Genomic DNA, 21790 nt, shown 5'->3' on the forward strand with positions numbered 1-21790 from the left:
ATCCCCCCTCCCCATATCCCCCTCCCCCATATCCCCCCTCCCCATATCCCCCCTCCCCCATATCCCCCCTCCCCCATATCCCCCCTCCCCATATCCCCCCCTCCACCATATCCCCCTCCACCATATCCCCCCTCCCCCATATCCCCCCTCCCCCATATCCCCCCTCCCCCATATCCCCCGCTCCCCCATATCCCCCTCCCCCATATCCCCCCCTCCCCCATATCCCCAAGTGAATCCAGCCCTAACCTTAACCTCTGCAATGCACGCGCAACCGATGGCGTGTATTCATAGACCTGCCTAACAGTGTTGTATTTTACCCCTGCCACCCCCCCCCCCCCCCACAGGAGAAGCGCGCACACAACAATAGGGAGCATGTGAGGACTGGAGGAGGCCCCGCTGATGAGAGGCCACTGACCGAACACCAGGAAAGGGACCTGGAACTGGCTGGTGGACCTGAGGACCGGTAGGTTGCTGATGCAGAGGTCGGGGCGTAGTAGCAAGTGATCCACCGACAGCCCGTCCCCATATCCCCCCCTCCCCTATATCCCCCTCCCCCGTATCACCTGATCACTGCCTGATGTCTAACCATGCATGCTTCATTGTGTATCGCAGGACCAAACGTCCAGGCACCCATCCCCGCAGATGCAGACCGCCCGCAGGATGCCCCTTGGACGCCACGGGAGACGGAGAGACCCAGACCCTCCGGCATGCGACGCCCGCAGGATGCCCCTCGGAGACCACGGGAGACGGAGAGACCCGCACCCTCCAGCATGCAACGCCCTCAGGATGCCCCTCGGAGACCACGGGAGACGGAGAGACCCGGACCCTCCAGCATGCGACGCCCGCAGGATGCCCCTCGCACACCACGGGAGACGGAGAGACCTGGAGCAACAGGGCGACGACACCCCCGTCACGTGCGGGAGCGACCGCCCAGCGATGACGGGGGCAGCCACAGGCCCCCGTCACATCCGAGCCAGGACACCACTACCCAGGACACCACTACCCAGGACACCACTACCCAGGACACCATTACCCAGGACACCACTACTCGGGACAGCAGTACCCCGGGACAGCACTACCCAGGAAGACGAAATACCGGACAGTGACTCAGAGTGGATGGGTGGAGACGAACCCCCACCCCAAAGTGCCATGGACTCAGAGTGGGACGAAGAGCACGACACAACGCCACTGCTGTCACCAACACCCTCCACCATCGCAGAAACACTCATCTCGGTTGGCCACTTTAGTGATGAGGCGTCTGGTACACTCACTGGTGCGCACAACACAGCCGTCCCGGTACAGCAGGTGGAGGTAGGAGCAGCAGAGGGGCCGGGTGGTCGGAGGGCAGCCCAGCCCAAGCGAACATCTGCCGCCCAGATGGATCCCGGGTTCCTGGAGTTACCACACCCACACATAGGTCCGATGCAACCACCGACCCGGAGACAAGCGAAGAGGGTGACGGCCGGCTTGCGGCGGCTGCGGTCGCAGGTAGAGGAGTCCACCCGCGTCCAGGAGCTGGGAGTGGTGCCGGTCATGCGTGCCACCCAGGCCGACACCGCACGGGTGGCGTCCGCGGTGGAGGCAATGGGTGCGATGGTGTCAGACATGGGGAACGGTTTGCGAGGCCTGGGGCTTTCCGTGCAGGCGGCGTCTGTGGCCCAGGAAATGGCTGCCCTCTCACAGGAGGCCATGAGCCAGTGCCAGCGCCAGATGGCAGAGGCGCTCAACGCCATAGCCCAGTCTCAGCAGGCCATGGCCCAGTCTCTGCAGGCCATGGCCCAGTCTCTGCAGGCCATCGCTGAGGGCATCGGCGCCAGTGGCCATGTGCGAGCCGGCGTCGCACTGTCACAGACAGGGTTTCCCAACCCCCTGGGCTCCATGGCTGCAAACCTGCAGACCCCTGTCGATACCAGCACGGGCCTCCAGGACTGGCAGCGCCAGATGTCGGGGGGGCGTCGGATGGCCAGTCCGTTCGCATCCCCCACCCATGTAGAGGCCTGGGGGCCATCGGGCACCCCGAGGGAGGAGGAGGTGGTGTGGTCCATCCCGGCTCCCTCTGTAGGGGAGGTCCCGGTACACCGTGACACCTCGGACTGCCCCCCTTCTGTCCCAGGTGCATCGGGTGGGCAACGGGCAGGACAGGCTGGCAGCTCGCCATCCCAGTCGCCCGGGCCGCAGCCTGGCCCATCTAGGCCAGGACGCCCCAGGAAACGGCCGCCAAAGGGATCCAGTGTCAGAGGGCAGGAATCACAGGAGTCCACCTCCAGTTCTGCTGTACCGTCTGGGGAACCACGTAGACGTAGTCAAAGGGCCCGTAAGGCCAAACAATTAGACACTGAGTAAGTTGGCACGGTTGCAGGGCACAGATGAGTTTTAGGGGCTAGGGCACGTGCATGAACTCCTTTGGTTATTAAAGTCAATGTTACACCTGCAGAAGTTGTCTTTGTGCTCTATCCAAAGTGTGCGGGGGTGTCATGTACGTTGAGCGCATGTGTGTGTGTGAGGGGTGGTCTTACTTCAGCCCCAGGTGAGTCTGCCCCCTTCCCCCTGGGCTTCCATCAACATCCCCCGGGCAGAGGACGGGACCGTGCGCTGCAGTGTCACAGCCGCATGCAGGGATGGTCCGGGTGGATGGTGGTACTGTGGCCATGGGTCAGACATAGTCCAACGATGTAGAGCCTGGAGCTCACTGCAGGGCGGGTTGTCATCATCCTCCATGGCCTGCGATAGACACGCGTCCACCCGCAACTGTGTGAGCCCGGCCCGTTGTGCCGCCGGTGGATCGGCAATGGGGGGGGCTGGTGTGCATGCGGGTGGGGTGGGTGGGGTTGGGGAGGGGGGTGAGGGTGCTGGGTGGGTGGATGGGTGGGGGGTGTGGGTGGTCGGCTGTTGCCATGGTGTGCGGTCTGGGGCCATACTATCCGAATACCACGCCCACCTAGTCAGTGAAGCGGGCGTCTATCAGTCTGTCCCGTGCCCGCTGGGCCAGCCGGTAACGGTGGACAGCCACCTGCCTGTGTCTACCCCGTCTGCCCTGACCATTACCCCCATCCCCCTCATCTGGGGAGGACTGCGCCTCTTCCTGCTGCTCCTCCACTCCGCCCTCCTCTGCCTGCGGCACAGCGCCCTCTGTTGGGCTATGTTGTGCAGGACGCAGCACACCACAATGATGCGGCCGACCCTATCTGACCGATACTGGAGGGCGCCCCCAGAGAGGTCCAGGCACCTGAAACGCATCTTCAGCGTGCCAAAGCACATCTCTATCACTCCCCTTGTCGCTACATGGGCATCATTGTAGCGGTTCTCCGCCTCATTGCGTGGCCTCCATATAGGCGTCATCAGCCACGATCGCAATGGGTAGCCCCTGTCGCCCAGCAACCAGCCCCTCAGCCGGGGATGGCGTCCCTCGTACATGCCGGGGATGGATGACCGCGACAACATGAATGAGTCGTGTACACTGCCTGGGTGACGGGCGCAGACGTGCAGGATCATCATGCGGTGCTCGCAGACCACCTGTATGTCCATCGAATAGGTCCCCTTCCTATTAGTGAACACGGCCCTGTTATCTGCAGGTGGCCGCACGGCGCCGTGCATCCCATCGATCGCGCCCTGGACCATGGGGAACCCGGCCACGGCAGAGAAGCCCACAGCCCGGGCATCTTGGCTGGCCCGGTCCACGGGGAAGCGGATGTAGCGGTGCGCCATGGCATATAGGGCATCTGTCACTGCCCGGATGCACCGGTGCACCGATGTCTGTGATATGCCGGACAGGTCCCCACTCGGTGCCTGGAATGAATGCATAAAAGTTCAGGGCCACCGTAACCTTGACGGACACGGGGAGAGGGTGTCCCCCGCCAGTGCCACGCGGTGACAGGTGTGCCAGCAGGTGGCAGATGTGTGCCACGGTTTCCCGCCTCATCCGGAGTCTCCTCCTGCATTCCCGGTCCGTGAGGTCCTGGTATGACAGCCTGGGCCGGTACACACGGGGCGCCCTCGGGTGCCTCCGTTGCCGTGGGGCCGCGACGTCCTCCTCCCCCTCCTCGTCCTGTCGGTCGGGTGTCCCTCCAGCCTGGGCGGCTGCCGCCTGCCCCCCTGCAGCAGCCTGCGCCGCCTCTCTGGAACGCTCCTCCTCCTCTTCCTCCTCCTCTTCCTCATCCAGGGCAACATAGACATGAGCGGCTGCCGCCACGGCGGCCAACATCGCTGGATGATCTGAAAACATGACGGCCTGGTGGGGGGAGGGGAACGACGACATGTCATCATTGCCCATATCCCCTCCTCCCCCCAGCCAGGAGGCATGGAATGCATGGGTCCAACTGTTGGAGGCTGGCACCTGGCCAGGTGGACCAACTCACTTGCCCTCCCATCCCCCTCCCCAGCAGGGACCCCCCCCCCCTGGCACGGACCCCCCCATCCCCCTCCCCGGCACGGATCCCCCCCCCCGGCACGGACCCCCCCCCAACCTCCACCCCGGCACGGACCCCCCAACCTCCACCCCGGCACGGACCCCCCCCCAACCTCCACCCCGGCACGGACTCCCCAACCTCCACCACGGCACGGACCCCCCATCCCTCTCCTCCACCCCGGCACGGAACCCCCCCCCCCCCAACCTGCACCCCGGCACGGACCCCCCCCCCAAGCTCCACCCCGGCACGGACCTTCCCCCCAACCTCCACACCGGCACGGACCCCGCCCCCCCAACCTCCACCCCGGCACGGACCCCCCCATCACCCTCCCCGGCACGGACCCCCCCCCCAACCTCACCCCGGCACGGAACCCTCCCCAACCTCCACCCCGGCACGGACCCCCCAACCTCCACCCCGGCACGGACCCCCAATCCCCCTCCTCCACCCCGGCACGGATGCCCCCCCATCCCCCTCCCCGGCACGGACCCCCCCATCCCCCTCCCCGGCACGGACCCCCCCATCCCCCTCCCGGCACAGATCCCCCCATCCCCCTCCCCGGCACGGACCCGCCCCATCCCCCTCCCCGGCACGGACCCCCCCATCCCCCTCCCCGGCACGGACCCCCCCCCCAACCTCCACCCCGGCACGGACCCACCCCCCCAACCTCCACCCCGGCACGGACCCCCCCCAACCTCCACCCCGGCACGGACCCCCCCCCCCCAACTCCACCCCGGCACGGACCCCCCCCAACCTCCACCCCGGCACGGACCCCCCCCCAACCTTCTCCCCAGCACGGAACCGCCCCCAACCTCCACCCCGGCACGGACCCCCCTCCCAACCTCCACCCCGGCACGGACCCCCCCCCAACCTCCACTCCGGCACGGACTCCCCACCAACCTCCACCCCGGCACGGACCCCCCCCCCAACCTCCACCCCGGCACGGACCCCCCCCAACCTCCACCCCGGCACGGACCCCCCCCATCCCCCTCCCCGGCACGGACCCCACCCCCGACCTCCACCCCGGCACGGACCCCCCCCCAACCTCCACCCCGGCACGGACCCCCCAAACTCCACCCCGGCACGGACCCCCCATCCCCCTCCTCCACCCCGGCACGGACCCCCCCATCCCCCTCCCCAGCACGGACCCCCCCATCCCCCTCCCCGGCACGGACCCCCCCCATCCCCCTCCCCGGCACGGACTCCCCCATCCCCCTCCCCGGCACGGACCCCCCCCCAACCTCCACACTGGCACGGACCCCCCCCCCAACCTCCACCCCGGCACGGACCCCCCCCCAACCTCCACCCCGGCACGGACCCCCCCCCAACCTCCACCCCGGCACGGACCCCCCCCAACCTCCATCCCGGCAAGGACCCCCCCCCAACCTCCACACCGGCAAGGACCCGCCCCCCCCAACCTCCACCCCGGCACGGACCCCCCCATCCCCCTCCCCGGCACGGACCCCCCCATCCCCCTCCTCCACCCCGGCACGGACCCCCCCCCATCCCCCTCCCCAGCACGGCCCCCCCATCCCCCTCCCCGGCACGGACCCCCCCATCCCCCTCCCCGGCACGGAACCCCCCATCCCCCTCCCCGGCACGGACCCCCTCCCGGCACTCCCCCGGAGCCCAGCCTACTCTAACCACCGCCCCCCCCCCCCCCGCCACACACACACACAAGCCGAGACACACCTCTCCTCACGCATTCAGACTGCGGCCACGCCATCGCCTGCCCAGAGCCAACCCCCCAGGCCGTCACTCACCTCCACGCTGGTCGGCGTGAACCTGGAGCACAGGGTCACGCCGATGAAAAGGAGGTTTAATTTACGTCGACGTGAACGGTCATCACGTCGACGGGACTTCGGCCCATCCGGAAGGGAGAATATCGGCAGGCCGAAAATCGGCTGCCTTGCGCAGACCCGTGACATTCTCCGCGGCAGCGGCGACATTAACGCCCCGCCGACTTTTCTCCCTTCGGAGACTTCGGCAACCGGCGGGGGCGGGATTCACGGCGGCCAACGGCCATTCTCCGACCCTCTGGGGGGGTCGGAGAATGACGCCCCACAAAGGCAAAAAAACCATAATGGGAGTTATGTACAGGCCTCCTAACAGTGGTCAGGACCAGGGGCACAAAATTCACCACGAAATAGAAATTGCATGTCAGAAAGGCAAGGTCACAGTGATCATGGGGGACTTCAATATGCAGGTGGACTGGGTAAGTAATGCTGCCAGTGGACCCAAGGAAAGGGAATTCATTGAATGTTTACAGGAGGGCTTTTTGGAACAGCTTGTGATGGAGCCCACGAGGGAACAGGCCATTCTGGACTTAGTGTTATGTAATGAGCCAGACTTGATTAAAGATCTTAAAGTAAGGGAACACTTAGGAGGCAGTGATCATAATATGGTAGAGTTCAATCTCCAATTTGAAAGAAAGAAGGTAGAATCAGATGTAAAGGTGTTACAGTTAAATAAAGGTAACTACAGGGGCATGAGGGAGGAACTGACGAAAATCGACTGGGAGCAGAGCCTAGTGGGAAAGACAGTAGAACAGCAATGGCAGGAGTTTCTGGGAGTAATTGAGGACACAGTACAGAGGTTCATCCCAAAGAAAAGAAAGGTTATCAGAGGGGGGATTAGGCAGCCATGGCTGACAAAGGAAGTTAGGGAATGCATCAAAGCAAAAGAGAAAGCCTATAACGTGGCAAAGAGTAGTGGGAAGTCAGAAGATTGGGAAGGCTACAAAAACAAACAGAGGATAACAAAGAGAGAAATAAGGAAAGAGAGGATCAATTATGAAGGTAGGCTAGCCAGCAACATTAGGAATGATAGTAAAAGTTTCATTAAATACATTAAAAACAAACGGGAGGCAAAAGTAGACATTGGGCCGCTCCAAAATGATGCTGGTAATCTAGTGATGGGAGACAAGAAAATAGCTGAGGAACTAAATAAATACTTTGCGTCAGTCTTCACAGTAGAAGACATGAGTAATATCCCAACAATTCAGGAGAGTCAGGGGGCAGAGTTGAATATGGTAGCCATCACAAAGGAGAAAGTGCTAGAGAAACTAAGAGGTCTAAAAATTGATAAATCTCCGGGCCCAGATGGGCTACATCCTAGAGTTCTAAAGGAGATAGCTGAAGAAATAGTGGAGGCATTATTTATGATCTTTCAAAAGTCACTGGAGTCAGGGAAAGTCCCAGAGGATTGGAAAATCGCTGTTGTAACCCTCCTGTTCAAGAAGGGAACAAGGAAAAAGATGGAAAATTATAGGCCAATTAGCCTAACCTCGGTTGTTGGCAAGATTCTAGAATCCATTGTTAAGGATGAGATTTCTAAATTCTTGCAAGTGCAGGGTCGGATTAGGACAAGTCAGCATAGATTTAGTAAGGGGAGATCGTGCCTGACAAACCTGTTAGAGTTCTTTGAAGAGATAACAAATAGGTAAGACCAAGGAGAGCCAATGGATATTATCTATCTGGACTTCCAAAAGGCCTTTGATAAGGTGCCTCACGGGAGACTGCTGAGTAAAATAAGGGCCCATGGTATTCGAGGCAAGGTACTAACATGGATTGACGATTGGCTGTCAGGCAGAAGGCAGAGAGTTGGGATAAAAGGTTCTTTTTCGGAATGGCAACCGGTGACGAGTGGTGTCCCGCAGGGTTCAGTGTTGGGGCCACAGCTGTTCTCTTTATATATTAACGATCTAGATGGCGGGACTGGGGGCATTCTGGCTAAGTTTGCCGATGATACAAAAATAGGTGGAGGGGCAGGTAGTATGGAGGAGGTGGGGAGGCTGAAGAAAGATTTAGACAGTTTAGGAGAGTGGTCCAAGAAATGGCTGATGAAATTCAACGTGGGCAAGTGCGAGGTCTTGCACTTTGGAAAAAAGAATAGAGGCATGGACTATTTTCTAAACGGTGACAAAATTCATAATGCTGAAGTGCAAAGGGACTTGGGAGTCCTAGTCCAGGATTCTCTAAAGGTAAACTTGCAGGTTGAGTCCTTAATTAAGAAAGCAAATGCAATGTTGTAATTTATCTCAAGGGGCTTGGAATATAAAAGCAGGGATGTACTTCTGAAGCTTTATAAAGCATTAGTTAGGCCCCATTTAGAATATTGTGAGAAATTTTGGGCCCCACACCTCAGGAAGGACATACTGGCACTGGAGCGGGTCCAGCGGAGATTCACACGGATGATCCCAGGAATGGTAGGCCTAACATACGATGAACGTATGAGAATCCTGGGATTATATTCATTGGAGTTTAGGAGGTTGAGGGGAGATCTAATAGAAACTTACAAGATAATAAATGGCTTAGATAGGGTGGATGTAGGGAAGTTGTTTCCATTAGCAGGGGAGACTAGGACCCGGGGGCACAGCCTTAGAATAAAAGGGAGTCACTTTAGAACAGAGATGAGGAGAAATTTCTTCAGCCAGAGAGTGGTGGGTCTGTGGAATTCATTGCCACAGAGGGCGGTGGAGGCCGGGACGTTGAGTGTCTTTAAGACAGAAGTTGATAAATTCTTGATTTCTCGAGGAATTAAGGGCTATGGAGAGAGAGCGGGTAAATGGAGTTGAAATCAGCCATGATTGAATGGTGGAGTGGACTCGATGGGCCGAATGGCCTTACTTCAGCTCCTATGTCTTATGGTCTTACCATGCTGCCCTTTCACATATTGGTGCAGACTCGATGGGCCGAGGGGCCCCTACTCACTGTGTAATTGTGTGATTGTGTGATGTGAAAAGTAGCAGAGATTCATTTCTATCAATTCTTTAAAGGAACGGGTCTTTAATGACCTTGGGAGAGCTGTCCTGGAGAATGCCTGGAAAGGGTACAATACAAGTCTTTTTTCATATGGACAAACTGGATCAGGGAAGAGCTATTTGATGACAGGACATGGAGGAAACAAGGGCCTTGTTCCCATGATTTGTGAAGAACTCTTTCAGGAAATCAAGCAGCATCAAAACAAGGACAGGCAATTTTGTGTAAGGAGTAGTCATCAACATGCACAGTAAATACGGGTTTGTTTAATTAAAATTCATTGTGGCAACATAAAGTGACCCTTTATTGATTCTCAATTGCCTTTTGTAGGTTTATTTTGGCATGTTTGAGATCTACAATGAACAGGTAAGTGTAAATTTTGTACTGCACAAAACTCAACAGGAAGGAACAAATCTAGATATGTGCTGATTACTCATTTTTATTGTCAAACGTTGAACCTCTGCATGGGCAATTGCGACTGCAACTTAAGCTTTGCCTCTCTCTGGTGCAATGGCAGCTTCATGTACCTTTATTGATTTGCATGATTTTCTTATAAGTTCATTAATTTCTTATGAAAATTCAGTAAACTTGTTAAGAGACCTCTATGAATTAGTTACAATAGGGGAAGCGGCCATTGCAACTCTGTGCAAATGGGTTGATCCGACTTTTCCTCTGTTCTAAATCTCTTTCATTTATTCTTATGTCTATGGCTCCTCTACTCTGAACATTTCAGATACTAGAAATAATTTGTTTCTATCTACGCTGTGCCAGCACTTCTACCATGTTGTTGCATAACCTGTATTGTTCTAATAAAACAAAACAAATCAAACGGTGGATTCTCCGCTGCCTGCCGCTGGTAGCGGGTTTCCTGATCTGCCGGAGATCCGAGCGTCAGCCTAAAAATGTTTCAATGCTCTGGTACCCCCCCCCCCCCCCCCCCCCCCGGCAGCCGCAGCAAGCTACACTCCTCACAACAGAGGAAGGATGCAAATGGAGCACGAATTGGTGCAGGAACTTTCGAGTGTGGCCGTGACGCGGTGGTCCCCGCGGTGAGCCAAGGGGGTCAGTGCATAATGGAGGTTCCCCCAAAAATCCATCAGTAGGCCCCTCTTCACCCCCACCATGGAAATCCTGACCCCCGCCTGACACCCCCCAGTCACCCCCAGACCCCTAACGGAGATCCCACCCCTATTAGACCCCCATTAGAGACCCCTGCTTAAAAGCTGGAGAAGTCCACGTAGTAAGGTGAAAAATCATTGCATTTTCACTTACCCTTCCCAAACATCTGCTACCTGTTTAAAGCAGCAGCGGTTACAAGTGTCAGAGATTTCCTCCAAAGCCCAGTATGGTTCAAAAGGCTTGAAATCCCTATACAGCCTTTAAAATACAAATCATCCATTTAATTTTACACAGCAATACTTTGGCATTGATTGGCAATTTTATTACTACAGAGACAATTGCTTGGTGGATTATTGTTCTATTTTCCTCATAACAGTTGAATGCATCTGCATTACCCTGCTCTGATGCGAACCACAATGTTTATAAACACTCTTCCTATGATTGACAGCTTCTCACCACATCAAAAGCAGTGTTTCTGCTGTGAAAAAGAAGTCAAAGCACTTAGCTGCTTTGACAGCAGATGAGGAGCTGTCTCTTTTGGGGGTCTGATTGGGGGGGTATGATAGGGGTTGGGACAGTGGTCTGATGGGTGGTCTGATGGTGGGGTCTGATAGGGGATATAATGTGGAGTTCTGATGTGATTGCCTGATGGGGGGTCTGATAGGGGGACTGGGAGGTCTCTGATTGGGAGGTCTGTTGGATATGGTGGGGGTCAAGCCACCCTAATGTGTACCTGCTGTGGGGGGTGGCTCATTATTCCCGTGGTGGAGGGGGAGGATGCCCCTACTTTTCGGCAGAGGGGGGGGGGGCAGGATTTGCATGGAAAAGAAGGGGGAATTGCACCTTGCCAGCAGAGAGATGGAGCGAGTCTCCGCTGGCCGGAGCGCTTAGTCCACAGAGTGGGGAATTCAGCCCCAGTCTCTCAGTTATTATTTGCCCATACCAACAAAAATTCTAATGAATCCGTATTGGGTTACTTCAAACGATTGGACACAGGTTGCTGCCTAACACTTGCAAACTTGTTTTATGTTTTGTAGCTGAATAAATTCTATTGCTGTCCATGTTAATAATTAAATATTTTTTGCTTTGAAGGTTCAGGACCTCCTGTCAAAGTGTCGAAAACCTAATGGCCTCCGTGTGCGGGAAGGCCAACATGGCTTTTATGTTGAGCACCTTAAGTCTGTGCCTTGTAGCAGTTTTAAGCAACTTGAGGTGTTGCTGGATCAAGGAATTCGGAACAGAAGTGTTGCATTAACTAATTGGAACACCACCAGCAGCAGATCCCACATGGTGATCAGTATCCATTTTCAACAGGTACAAGGTGCAATCCCATTGAACCAGTGAGGAACTTGGGAACATTTTAATAACTAAGGTGTTAGGCTCACTCTCAGTAGAAATCCATCCCGTGGTACCACTCCTAATGAACATAACATGACATTTGCTGTAATAGGAACACTTTTGATAAAACATCAAATCTTATAATATAGAATCAGGTAAATTTTTCGTTGCATTGAGAATTTATTTATATACAATTCACTAAATTAGATAAGTTGAATGTGTTATTCAGCATTATTATATATTTAACGAATGCAAATCTTCAAAGCCAAACAATAGTCTCCTCATTAGTTGAATTAATTTGCCACTTATTTTGTAGAGGGCACACTCCTCATAATGTTCTGCATTGTTTGTGTCTTTCCACAAGCGCATGAAGAGTTTGTGCTGAGGGCCCCAACCCTGGAGGTTGGTTTCACTGGGGTCCTGGCCTGTCCTGAACCTGCTTCGCACTTTCGCCATGACAGATTAAAGCCTCCCATTCGACTGGTAGGGTTTGTCACAAGGAACGTGTAAGTGAATTTTCACGGTTGCCACTCCTTGATCCAAAGGATTTCAGCTGGTAGAACTTGCCCAGGAAGGGGGCTTCTTGTGGGACGCTGAGATGGGAGGTGGGCAATAGGTGGGTTCAGCAGGTCATCATGGAGGGGGGTAAGTGAGGTTCAGCACAAATGGTTTCAACCAGCATGTTGGTTTTTGCTAGGCAGCAGGATGTGTGGGGGAGAAATGTTTGCAAGGACATGAAGCCAGCAGGGTGCTGAGTGGAGAGTTCCAGTTATGATGGGCATTGTTGCATTCAGCTGAATGTGTGCCCTTTGTCAGATAGGTGCAGAGTGCTGTGACAGCAGCATCCCACATAGATCCAGCAATTTTAGTCATTATATTGTTTCTGGTTTTGACATTTGCTGCTCTTTTCTTCAGATGTTACCGTAAGAATCATAGAATTTACAGTGCAGAAGGAGGCCATTCTGCCCATTGAGTCTGCACTGGCCCTTGGAAAGAGCACCCTACTTAAGCCCACACCTCCACCTTATCCCCGTAACCCAGTAACCCCACCTATCCTTTTTGGACACTAAGGGCAATTTAGCATGGCCAATCCACCTAACCTGCACATCTTTGGACTGTGGGAGGAAACCAGAGCACCCGGAGGAAACCCATGCAGACACGAGGAGAAGGTGCAGACTCCGCACAGACAGTGACCCAAGCCAGGAATCAAACGTTGGACCTTGGAGTTGTGAAGCAACTGTGCTAACCACTGTGCTACCATGCCGCCCAGAGTCCTATCTCGAGTCACTCCCATATATGTCGGATTGAGATTATGCTTTAGTCACTGGTCATCCATTTAGATATGCAATTCTTATTTGGCATTGGCATTGTGGAGGCGTGTACTGGATACGGTTTTAGAGGAACTCAGTGTGAGACACCACATGCTGCAGTAGTCTGTGAACTTTGTAACATATTCATTAAGGATCTGGTTCAGATGCAGAAGGATGGAACTTGGATGGCACAATTATTAAATATTATGATAGACAATTTAACAAGCTAAGTGCTTAATACTGCCTCTTAACTGTATAAGGTTCCAAAGGAAAAGCTTTGTCTGGTAAATAAGAGCTTTGAACCAAATTTTCACCCAAAATTATTGCTGTTAATATTAAATTGAGAGAAATAATGCTAAATCTGTATTGAACTTTGGTTATACCACACTTCGATTGCTACTGCACTTCTGGTCGCCAAATTATAAGATAAAGAGATACTATAGAGGGTGCAGAGATTTACAAGTATGATATCAGTAATGTGTGGGTGTACATATTGGTATTTTATTTCAGTGTACCTTCACACACACTCTTCTTTCCCTTTGGGGAATAGTGTGGGAAGTGGAGGAAGGATTCCCGAGCTTATTATCAGCTGTTGAATTGCATTATGAACGCTCCTTTCATGGTCAACAAGTCCTCACATTGGATTTGACCAGAGTTTCTGGTCCAGAGGTAGGGACGCTCCCACCATGCCACAAGATGAGGATTTGATTGACTGGCTGGATCTCTTTTCTCTTGGAAACAGCAGTCCGGGGAGTGACCTAATAACGGTATTTTATATGATGAAAGGTTTTGATAGAGTGGTCGCAGGGAGAATGTTCCCTCTTGTGGGGAAGAGCAGAGCTAAAGGTCATCAATATAAAACAGTCACCAAAAAAATGCAATGAGGAATTCAGGAGAAATTTCTTCACCCAAATTATGGTAAGAGTGTGAAACTTTCTACCACAGGAATTTAGTGGTGGCTCATGGATAAATGGGACTTGCATGACTCTCTTGTCAGGTTTGCCTGCAGCCTCATGGGGGAGGTAGTATTCCCTTGCTGTCAGGCACTAGAGAACCCGACATCCGGAAGATAAGTGGGTGCTACTGAAAGCCATCCCTCTGCCCTTGCCTTTGACTCCTCAGCCCAACCTTTCTGGTGATCCCCTCCTCACGACCCCCGTCCTACCCTCACACACCTGTGTCCTGGGATCCAGGGTTGACGTGGCTCCCTCCAATGGAGGCCGGCAGCTCACATGGACAGGTTCCCCCCCCCAGCCGGGAGACCTGGTGCTGGCCAATTAAGTGCCTGACGGGCATTTATTGTACCGGCCTCTCCCTCGGAAATGTTGTGGTGTTCCCATTGTTCCACAACCGATGGGTGAATTCCCTGTCATTGGAGCAAACTCCAGCCCAATGTTTCATGGGCACTGGTGGCCCTCAGGTATCTTGTTTACTAGATTAACCTGGAATGAGTGGGTTGTTTTATGAAGACAGAAAGTTTAACAAAATGGGCTTGTTCCCACTGCAGTTCAGAAGAGTGAGGGATGACTTGATTGAAGTAGATAGGATCCTGAATGGTATTGACAAGGTGGATGCGGACAGAATATTTCCTCTTGTGGGTGAGCCCAGAACTAGGGGCACTATTTTAAAATTAAGGGTCCCCCTTACAGAATAGGGATTAGGAGAATTTATTTTCTCACTGTGGGTTGTGCAACTTTGGAACTCTCTACCTCAGAAGGCAGTTGAGGCAGAGTCACTGAATATTTTTAAGATAGAGATAGATAGATTTTTGTTATGCAAGGGAATCAAAGGTTATCTGGGATCATAGAATCCCTACAGTGCAGAAGGAAGCCACTCGGCCCTTTAAGTCTGCACTGACTCTCTGAAACAGCATCTTACCTAGGCCCACACCCCCAACCTAATCCCGGAAACCCGGTTACCCCAGCTAACCTTTTGGACACTAGCCACCCGCAGGAAACCCACACAGACACAGGAAGAATGTACAAACTCTGCACAGTCACCCGAGGCTGGAATTGAACCCGGTTCCCTGAAGCTTTGAGGCGGCAGTGCTAACCACTGTGCCACCGTGCCACCCTGATGGGAATGTAGAATTCGAAACGCAAACAGACCAGCTATGGCCTTATGGACCAGGCTCGAATGGTTTGCCTCTGCTCCTATTTCATATAATTCAATAGTGAACATAGGTGGCCTATTCGACCATGGAAAATCTCAAAGTTGAGCTCAGTTTTCTCCACTCCTAACTTAAATTCAAGACAGGGTGCTGAATAGCAATCGAGAACAAGAGTTTTGAATTTTCCTTACTTTCCCAGAATCTAATCTCATATTCTGTACATCCTTCGAGCTAAAGTATAACATTTTGAGGAATGACCCCAGATCTATCATCTTCTTGTACCCATATTAAAGAATCCAGGAAAGATCACATAATTGGTGATCAAAGAAAATTAAATGAAATTTGAGGGAAAGGTGTGAGAGTTCGGCATGCATCTGATGGCCTTTAATAAAAATTTTATGAGTGTCCAAAGACTGAAAAACGAAGATACAAGCGATCATGACAGCAAGGACACTTCAAATTTTAACAATTCACTCTTTGAAAGCTGACAAAACCTGAAAACTAGCAGCTGTACTCGAGACATGCATTACATTCTTAGATGTAGATTGAGAATGGAAATCCTTTGCATACTGAGTTTTCTTAATGTATTTGGCAATATGTATAAATCTGTATTGGATTTTCCATTATACTGGATCTCCAGGCTAAACATATGTGAAACTCCAAATTCAAAACAGTCAATTTCTATCAACTCAGCAATGCATATCGCACAAAATATTTTATCAGGGATAGTAAAGACTGCACAATGAAATGTAGTAAGCATTTTTTATTGTGTACTTATAATTACAATGAAAAATATTCAAAGCTGTGAATGGTTTCTAACTGTTTGCAATCCTTAAACTGCTGACAGTTCCAAATGATAATCTCCCTGAATTGGCTATTCTCTACAATTTTTCATCTACAAATATGTGCGACTGAAGTCCACAAAAATCATGTGGCAATAAAGCTAGTCATATATTGGGAATAACCTTTCTTCGATAACGTTAACCTGACACAGCCTGGGGCCTCTCTTGCCTTGGATTTCCGCAACCCCTCTCCTGACTGTTATCACCTCTGGAAGCCCTTCAAAACCACTCACATTTTGCTGGAAACCATTTGCTTCCCGGGTGACAGCCTGGTGCCACCCACAAACCCGCAGCCTCCTCATCATTCATATCAGTTTCCATTCCACAGAATGGAAATGAGACCTGACCATTCCAATCAACTGAGCCTCAGGCCGAGTTCCCGCCCAAGAGTGAAAATAGAGCCCATACACTTCTTTCCGTCTTCTTTTTCATATTTCCTGCAGCAAAGGTTACTTTTTAGGATCCTGCAATTTCTCTTTGATGTCAGTGGCAATTGCTACTATCCCTTGGGATCCAATAGGAACCCAAAGATCATAGGAGTGACACAGACTGGGTGCATTCTGATCATGAGGATGCAAATGGCCTTTTCAGCAGAGTTCTTTCCCCCCTTACCTCCTACCCATATGTCAAAAGTTACTTTGGAATTGTCACAAAGAAGTCTAGCTTTAGAACTGGAATTGTGTCCTTGATTACATGAAGATAACAACTAACAGCGATTTTTAAAAAATAAGCCTTCAAACGCAGATAACCAACATACATTACAATTTACATTACACATTTGTGTCAATTAAGTTCAGTGAATAATGTTGCTTGTGCCACAAATAGTTTGGTTTCATTAAATTAGTTGAACTCTATGTATGCACGACATGTATCCAGATGCCTTTGTTTCATAATGCTGTCATTGCAGAGTTTTCTAATATTGTGAGTAGGATGACTGGTCGATTGATACCATCAGTGCTGAAGATTGTCAAAAGATGATCTCATTGGATCACGGTCATTGAATACTGGACCCAGTGTTTACATTGCAATTGGAAACAGTGCTTGTATTAAAGGAGAATCCAAAGAAAGTGACAGAGTGGCATGATGGAAAGAGAGGTAGTCCATGCCAAGAACAGGATCCATTATTAGGGAAATAGCAATAGGACATTTAGAGGATCACAAACAATCAATCAGAGTCCACGTGTTTTTATGAAAGGGAAATTGTGTTTGCCAAATTTATTAGAGTTCTTTGAAGATGTGACAAGGGGGCTGGATAAAGGGTACCTCTGTATGTACTACAGTCAGACCTTTGTGGAGAAGGTAGGACGGTCGAGTAAGGGAACGTCCCAATTCAGCAGATCCTGTCCCCTTTAAAAAGGCCTATTTTTGTTCCAGGGAGGCAGGAGCAGGTTGGTGTCAGTCCTGCCACCTCTGGAGGTAGGTCTGGGTGGCAGCAGAGGTGGATGTATGATGAAGCTGGCAGGCTGGAAGACAAACCTCTCCTTATTGAGATAATGGTTCAGTTGTAATGATAAATGTCAGTTCCCCAAACCCTCTCCTCTCATATGCCCCCTCTAAACCCCTATCCCTTCCATGCCGCTCATGCTCATACATTCTCCATATCCAATCTTCCAGTCTCCACTTTCTACAGAGCCATTGGCAAATCTGGCATGTCTTTGAAATATGAGTTTTTGCATTGTGAGGATCGGTATTCGCTGTATGTGTATTGTCTAACAGCAAGTTTTTTTTTCAGATGTATTTCCATGGTATGGAAAGGAGGGGCAGGATTCACCCGTACCCGGCAGGGTGGGGGTTCCCGGCGGGACGGAGTGGCGTGAACCACTCTGGCGTCGGGCCGCCCCAAAGCTGCGGAATCCTCCGCACCTTCAGGGGCTAGGCCCACCCCGGAGAGGTTAGCGCACCGCCGGCCAGCGGGATACGGGCTTGGCGCCATGCCAACCGCCGCCGAAGGGCCTCCGCCGGCCGGCGCGATTCGGCACATGCGTGGGAGCGCCAACGCGTGCTGGCGTCATCCCCACACATGCACGGGAGAGTTTGTCTCCGCATCGGTCATCGCGGAGGAACACAGCGGCCGATACGGAGGAATAGAGTGCCCCCATGGCACAGGCCCGCCCGCGGATCGGTGGGCCCCGACCACGGGTCAGGCCACCGTGGGGGCACCTCCCGGGACCAGATCCCCCCGCAACCCCACAGGAACCTACTCTGATTTACGCTGGTGGGACCGGCTACAAGCGGGCAGGACTTCGGCCCATCACGGGCCGGAGAATCTGGGCGGCCCCGGCGCCCATTGAGTCGCGCCGGACCCTGCCATTCTCCGAGGCGGGCGGCGCGACTCACACCGGAGAATCCCGCCCAAGATGTTTTATAGCAGAAACTTAGCACTTTAATATAACCGGAAGATAAGAGGTGACTTTGTAACGACATGAGTTCCACCTTAATTTACCCAACAGAAGTATGAAAAGGCTTGATAATGGAAACTGATTGTGTCTCTTGCCAGTGTTGTTGGGCATCCCACCACCGGCATTATGTACTTCAAAATATAATCGTTCCCCACATGTGGTATAAACAACAGTACTACCTGGTCCTTCAATGGTTAATAGCGCTGATTTATACCGCTGATTTATGCCACCCACAAACCCACTGCCTCCTCATCATTCATATCAGTTTCCATTCCACAAAACCTTTGTGTTGGTTGTCCATCAGGTTAGTGGCCTTAGCTGTCTAGAGCCAAGACATTGTTGTCCTGTGCCACAAGGCAAGTGAATTATCCACTATTGACTCCATTATTTATATCTAAAGGTATTGATCGTCAACGGCAAGGATTTTTCATGTTTGTAATTTATTCCATATCTACGTTAAATTAAAATCTTGTCAGTCAATGCATTATTGAGAAGCAATATATTTTTCAGGATCAGTGAATAATGCAGTCACGGGGCCGTTACCACAGCTCTGAACCACAGTTTGTCGCACTTTCTAATTCTATCAGACCTTTAGAATTCAACAAAATAATGCACATGAAAGATATTAACCAGAAATTCAATTTCTATCATTCCCCTTGTTGGAGGGTTGCTTAAGTATTGAAATAAACATTTTTCTGGAAAGTGAGCTAAATGTTCCCTATTTCCGTCCTAACATTGAAAACTGCAATGGGGCTTTCACCACCAAGGCGACATTTTCATCTTGCCTTTTACATTTTTCATCTTATTTTTCAGTATTTCTGTGCCCACAATTCTTTGCGTGTCTGTTTGATGCACTCAATTTGGCAGTTACCTGGACACTAGCTTGATAAAGAAACAAATAACAGTTTGGTATTCATAACAGGTGGTTACAGACCAATTCACGATGAAGCATTCGGAGATTAACCTGGTGGATTTGGCTGGCAGTGAAAGGCAACAAAGTGCGGGAGTTGCTTCTGACAGATTCAATGAAGCACGAGCAATAAATCTCAGTCTAACAACTCTTGGAAATGTTATTAGGTGAGCTTAACCCGATCTGACCTTTCTTCAAAAAAATAAATGAAACCTATATTGCATCTGGAGTTCAGCTAGCAGTTTTAATATTTATGCTGGTTCTTGCACTGGCAATTCTTTATACTAAACAAAATCAGTGTGACCAAGCCTTAATGTCTTTATGTGCCTGTTGTTAAAGTGAGAAACTGCTTACTGTTCATTACATATTGTGCAGTTCCCTATCGGACAAGGCTGTGGGCAAGAGAGTTCAGTACATTCCGTATCGTAACTCAGTACTTACCAGATTGCTTAGCACCGCACTAGGAGGGAACAGCAAGACCATTATGGTGAGTTTTGATGACTCGATTGAAGCGAGTAATAACTTCTCTCACCTCAGGAAGGTCAAAAATGATCTTCAACTCTTTCAGCTACTTTTTCCAAAATTATATCTAACTGCACTTGGGTGAAACAATGGGAAGGGCCAGTTAGTACATTTATATTTCCAACTCCAGGGCAGCTCAGTGACGAATGCATTTTGTAACACCTGGCTCCTGCTGTCTAGTTATTAGAGGAAAAGCTAATTCTATTGAATTATTATATAATAAATGTAATAAAGATATCTATCCATTTATCAATATATCCCACTCATAGGCTACTTGGCGCTTTTACCCATACCTGTTATATTGAGAATCTGAGGTGAGGAGTAATAAGTTAGCCAATTTATTCAACTTGCGAAGAAGACTTCGCAATCAATCCCAAATTCTTACCACGTCATGACTGTAATGTCACTGAGTTCTACGAGATACCAAATCTGCAAACCATGCAGCCTAGTCCACTTAACTTTGTGAAGAGGAACATTGCTGCTAAGTGTCTGAGGGCTCCCCAGTCACTGAGTGTGACAATTGAGCCGTACAGACTTGTAATGTGGCCACTCTGTCCTTCATTGGCTCTTCTATGTCGCAGCAGTGGCGATGAGCTATAACTAGCCATAGGGATTGGAAAATTAATAATTGACTGATTTCCAGTGGTGGCTGACAAAACCTAGCTTGTGTGAACACCAGATAATAACCAAAACAGGCTTGGCTGTTGTCGTCAGTTTACAGTACTGACACTCCTACAGGGGATGGGCTTCCATAGCCGCAAGTTGTAATGTTGATAGGAAGTCAGCTGATCCCCTAGACAAATGACGCAAATGGGGAAATTTCATTTGTTTAGGTTTTTTCTCTTGGAGTTTTACGTCCACTCAACGCACCACGGGAGAGCTCCTGTGGGATTCCCACATCTCACTGTTTAGGTCGGCACATTAAGAAAATGAAAAAAAAGCACAAGATAGTTGTTGCATGTTCCACGAAAGAGAGGCACAAAACAAACACAGCAAGTGAATGCTATGCTTCCAGTGTGTTCCAGTAAATATTTAAGTAAGTACAAAATGTTTCACAATCTATTTAGATGGTGGAAAGTAAACAGCTAAACCTCCAAATAAATGACAATGGATTGAAATTGTTATTTCAAAAATTATGGCCCAAAAATTATGATGTGGATTGATAGGTATGAACATTTAATGCATTCACTTCAAATTCCTTTTATGGCTCTTTTAGCATTGGCATTAACCTTTCAAAACAAATGGATTAACGCATCCCTACAATAGCAGGAAAAGGGAATTTCAAATGCATAAAGCTTTTATACCTATTACCGCACTTCATAATTTCAAGGGCTATGATTTTAAATAGGATCCGATCCCATATAACTGATCTTATAGGTTAATACTCCTATTTGCAGCAGTGAAATTGGTTTATGCTTTAGTAAATATTTAAAGGATAACATCTTCATGAAAAGTGGCTGACAACATTCCCCATTTGGTTCAAAACACATGTAGAGATGTAACTCACACTGAAATGGATCATTGTAGTACTTGTGTATGACATGATGGCAAATGTGAGCTTGATTCTTCTCCATGCTCAAGCAATAAAATGTCTGCTAACGATTCAAGCCCCAACCACAGTGATTTCACCATTTTGAGCTTAGAAGAGTTCTATTCCATCTGGTAAAGATGAAGGATTTTCATCTCCACACTCACCAGCCTGGCCACTGTGTACAGTGGCAAAACTCCTTGTCCTGTGTGTTGGCTTGCTAGACAGAAACTCAACTGCATAGAACATTGATGGTAGCTCTCCCATAACTGCAGAGCACTGCGCTGACATGCTGTAGTACAAATACTGCAGCCCATTTCACTCAAACGTGGGAATTCTGGACAGCGAAAGATTGAAGCAATCAGCCTTAAATGCTACTTCAGGTTTCTTATTGTTGCATCTTGAATTGCCTTTGTTGTGAGGTTTGATTGTTTTACAAAGATTTGGGGAGAATACACTTGTGAAAAAGACGGTGGTGTAATGGTGGGCTGCATTCTCCACCTCGAGCCTCCGGAAGCGCGAATAGCGATTGGGCGGGAGAATCGGGCA

The 21790-nt window shown here is 50.9% G+C and overlaps 1 protein-coding gene across 1 annotated transcript in view; it reads left to right on the plus strand.

Moving 5' to 3' along the window:
• Positions 1-21790, plus strand: part of LOC140407437 (kinesin-like protein KIF28) — a 343852-nt gene that overhangs the window by 99367 nt on the left and 222695 nt on the right. The window contains exons 6-10 of the mRNA XM_072494929.1: positions 9181-9387; positions 9494-9529; positions 11375-11596; positions 19204-19358; positions 19567-19678. Of these exons, the coding sequence (XP_072351030.1) occupies positions 9181-9387; positions 9494-9529; positions 11375-11596; positions 19204-19358; positions 19567-19678 (732 nt within the window). The remainder of the gene's footprint in view (positions 1-9180; positions 9388-9493; positions 9530-11374; positions 11597-19203; positions 19359-19566; positions 19679-21790) is intronic.

This window comes from Scyliorhinus torazame, chromosome 2 (assembly GCF_047496885.1).
Source record: "Scyliorhinus torazame isolate Kashiwa2021f chromosome 2, sScyTor2.1, whole genome shotgun sequence".
NCBI lineage: Eukaryota > Metazoa > Chordata > Chondrichthyes > Carcharhiniformes > Scyliorhinidae > Scyliorhinus > Scyliorhinus torazame.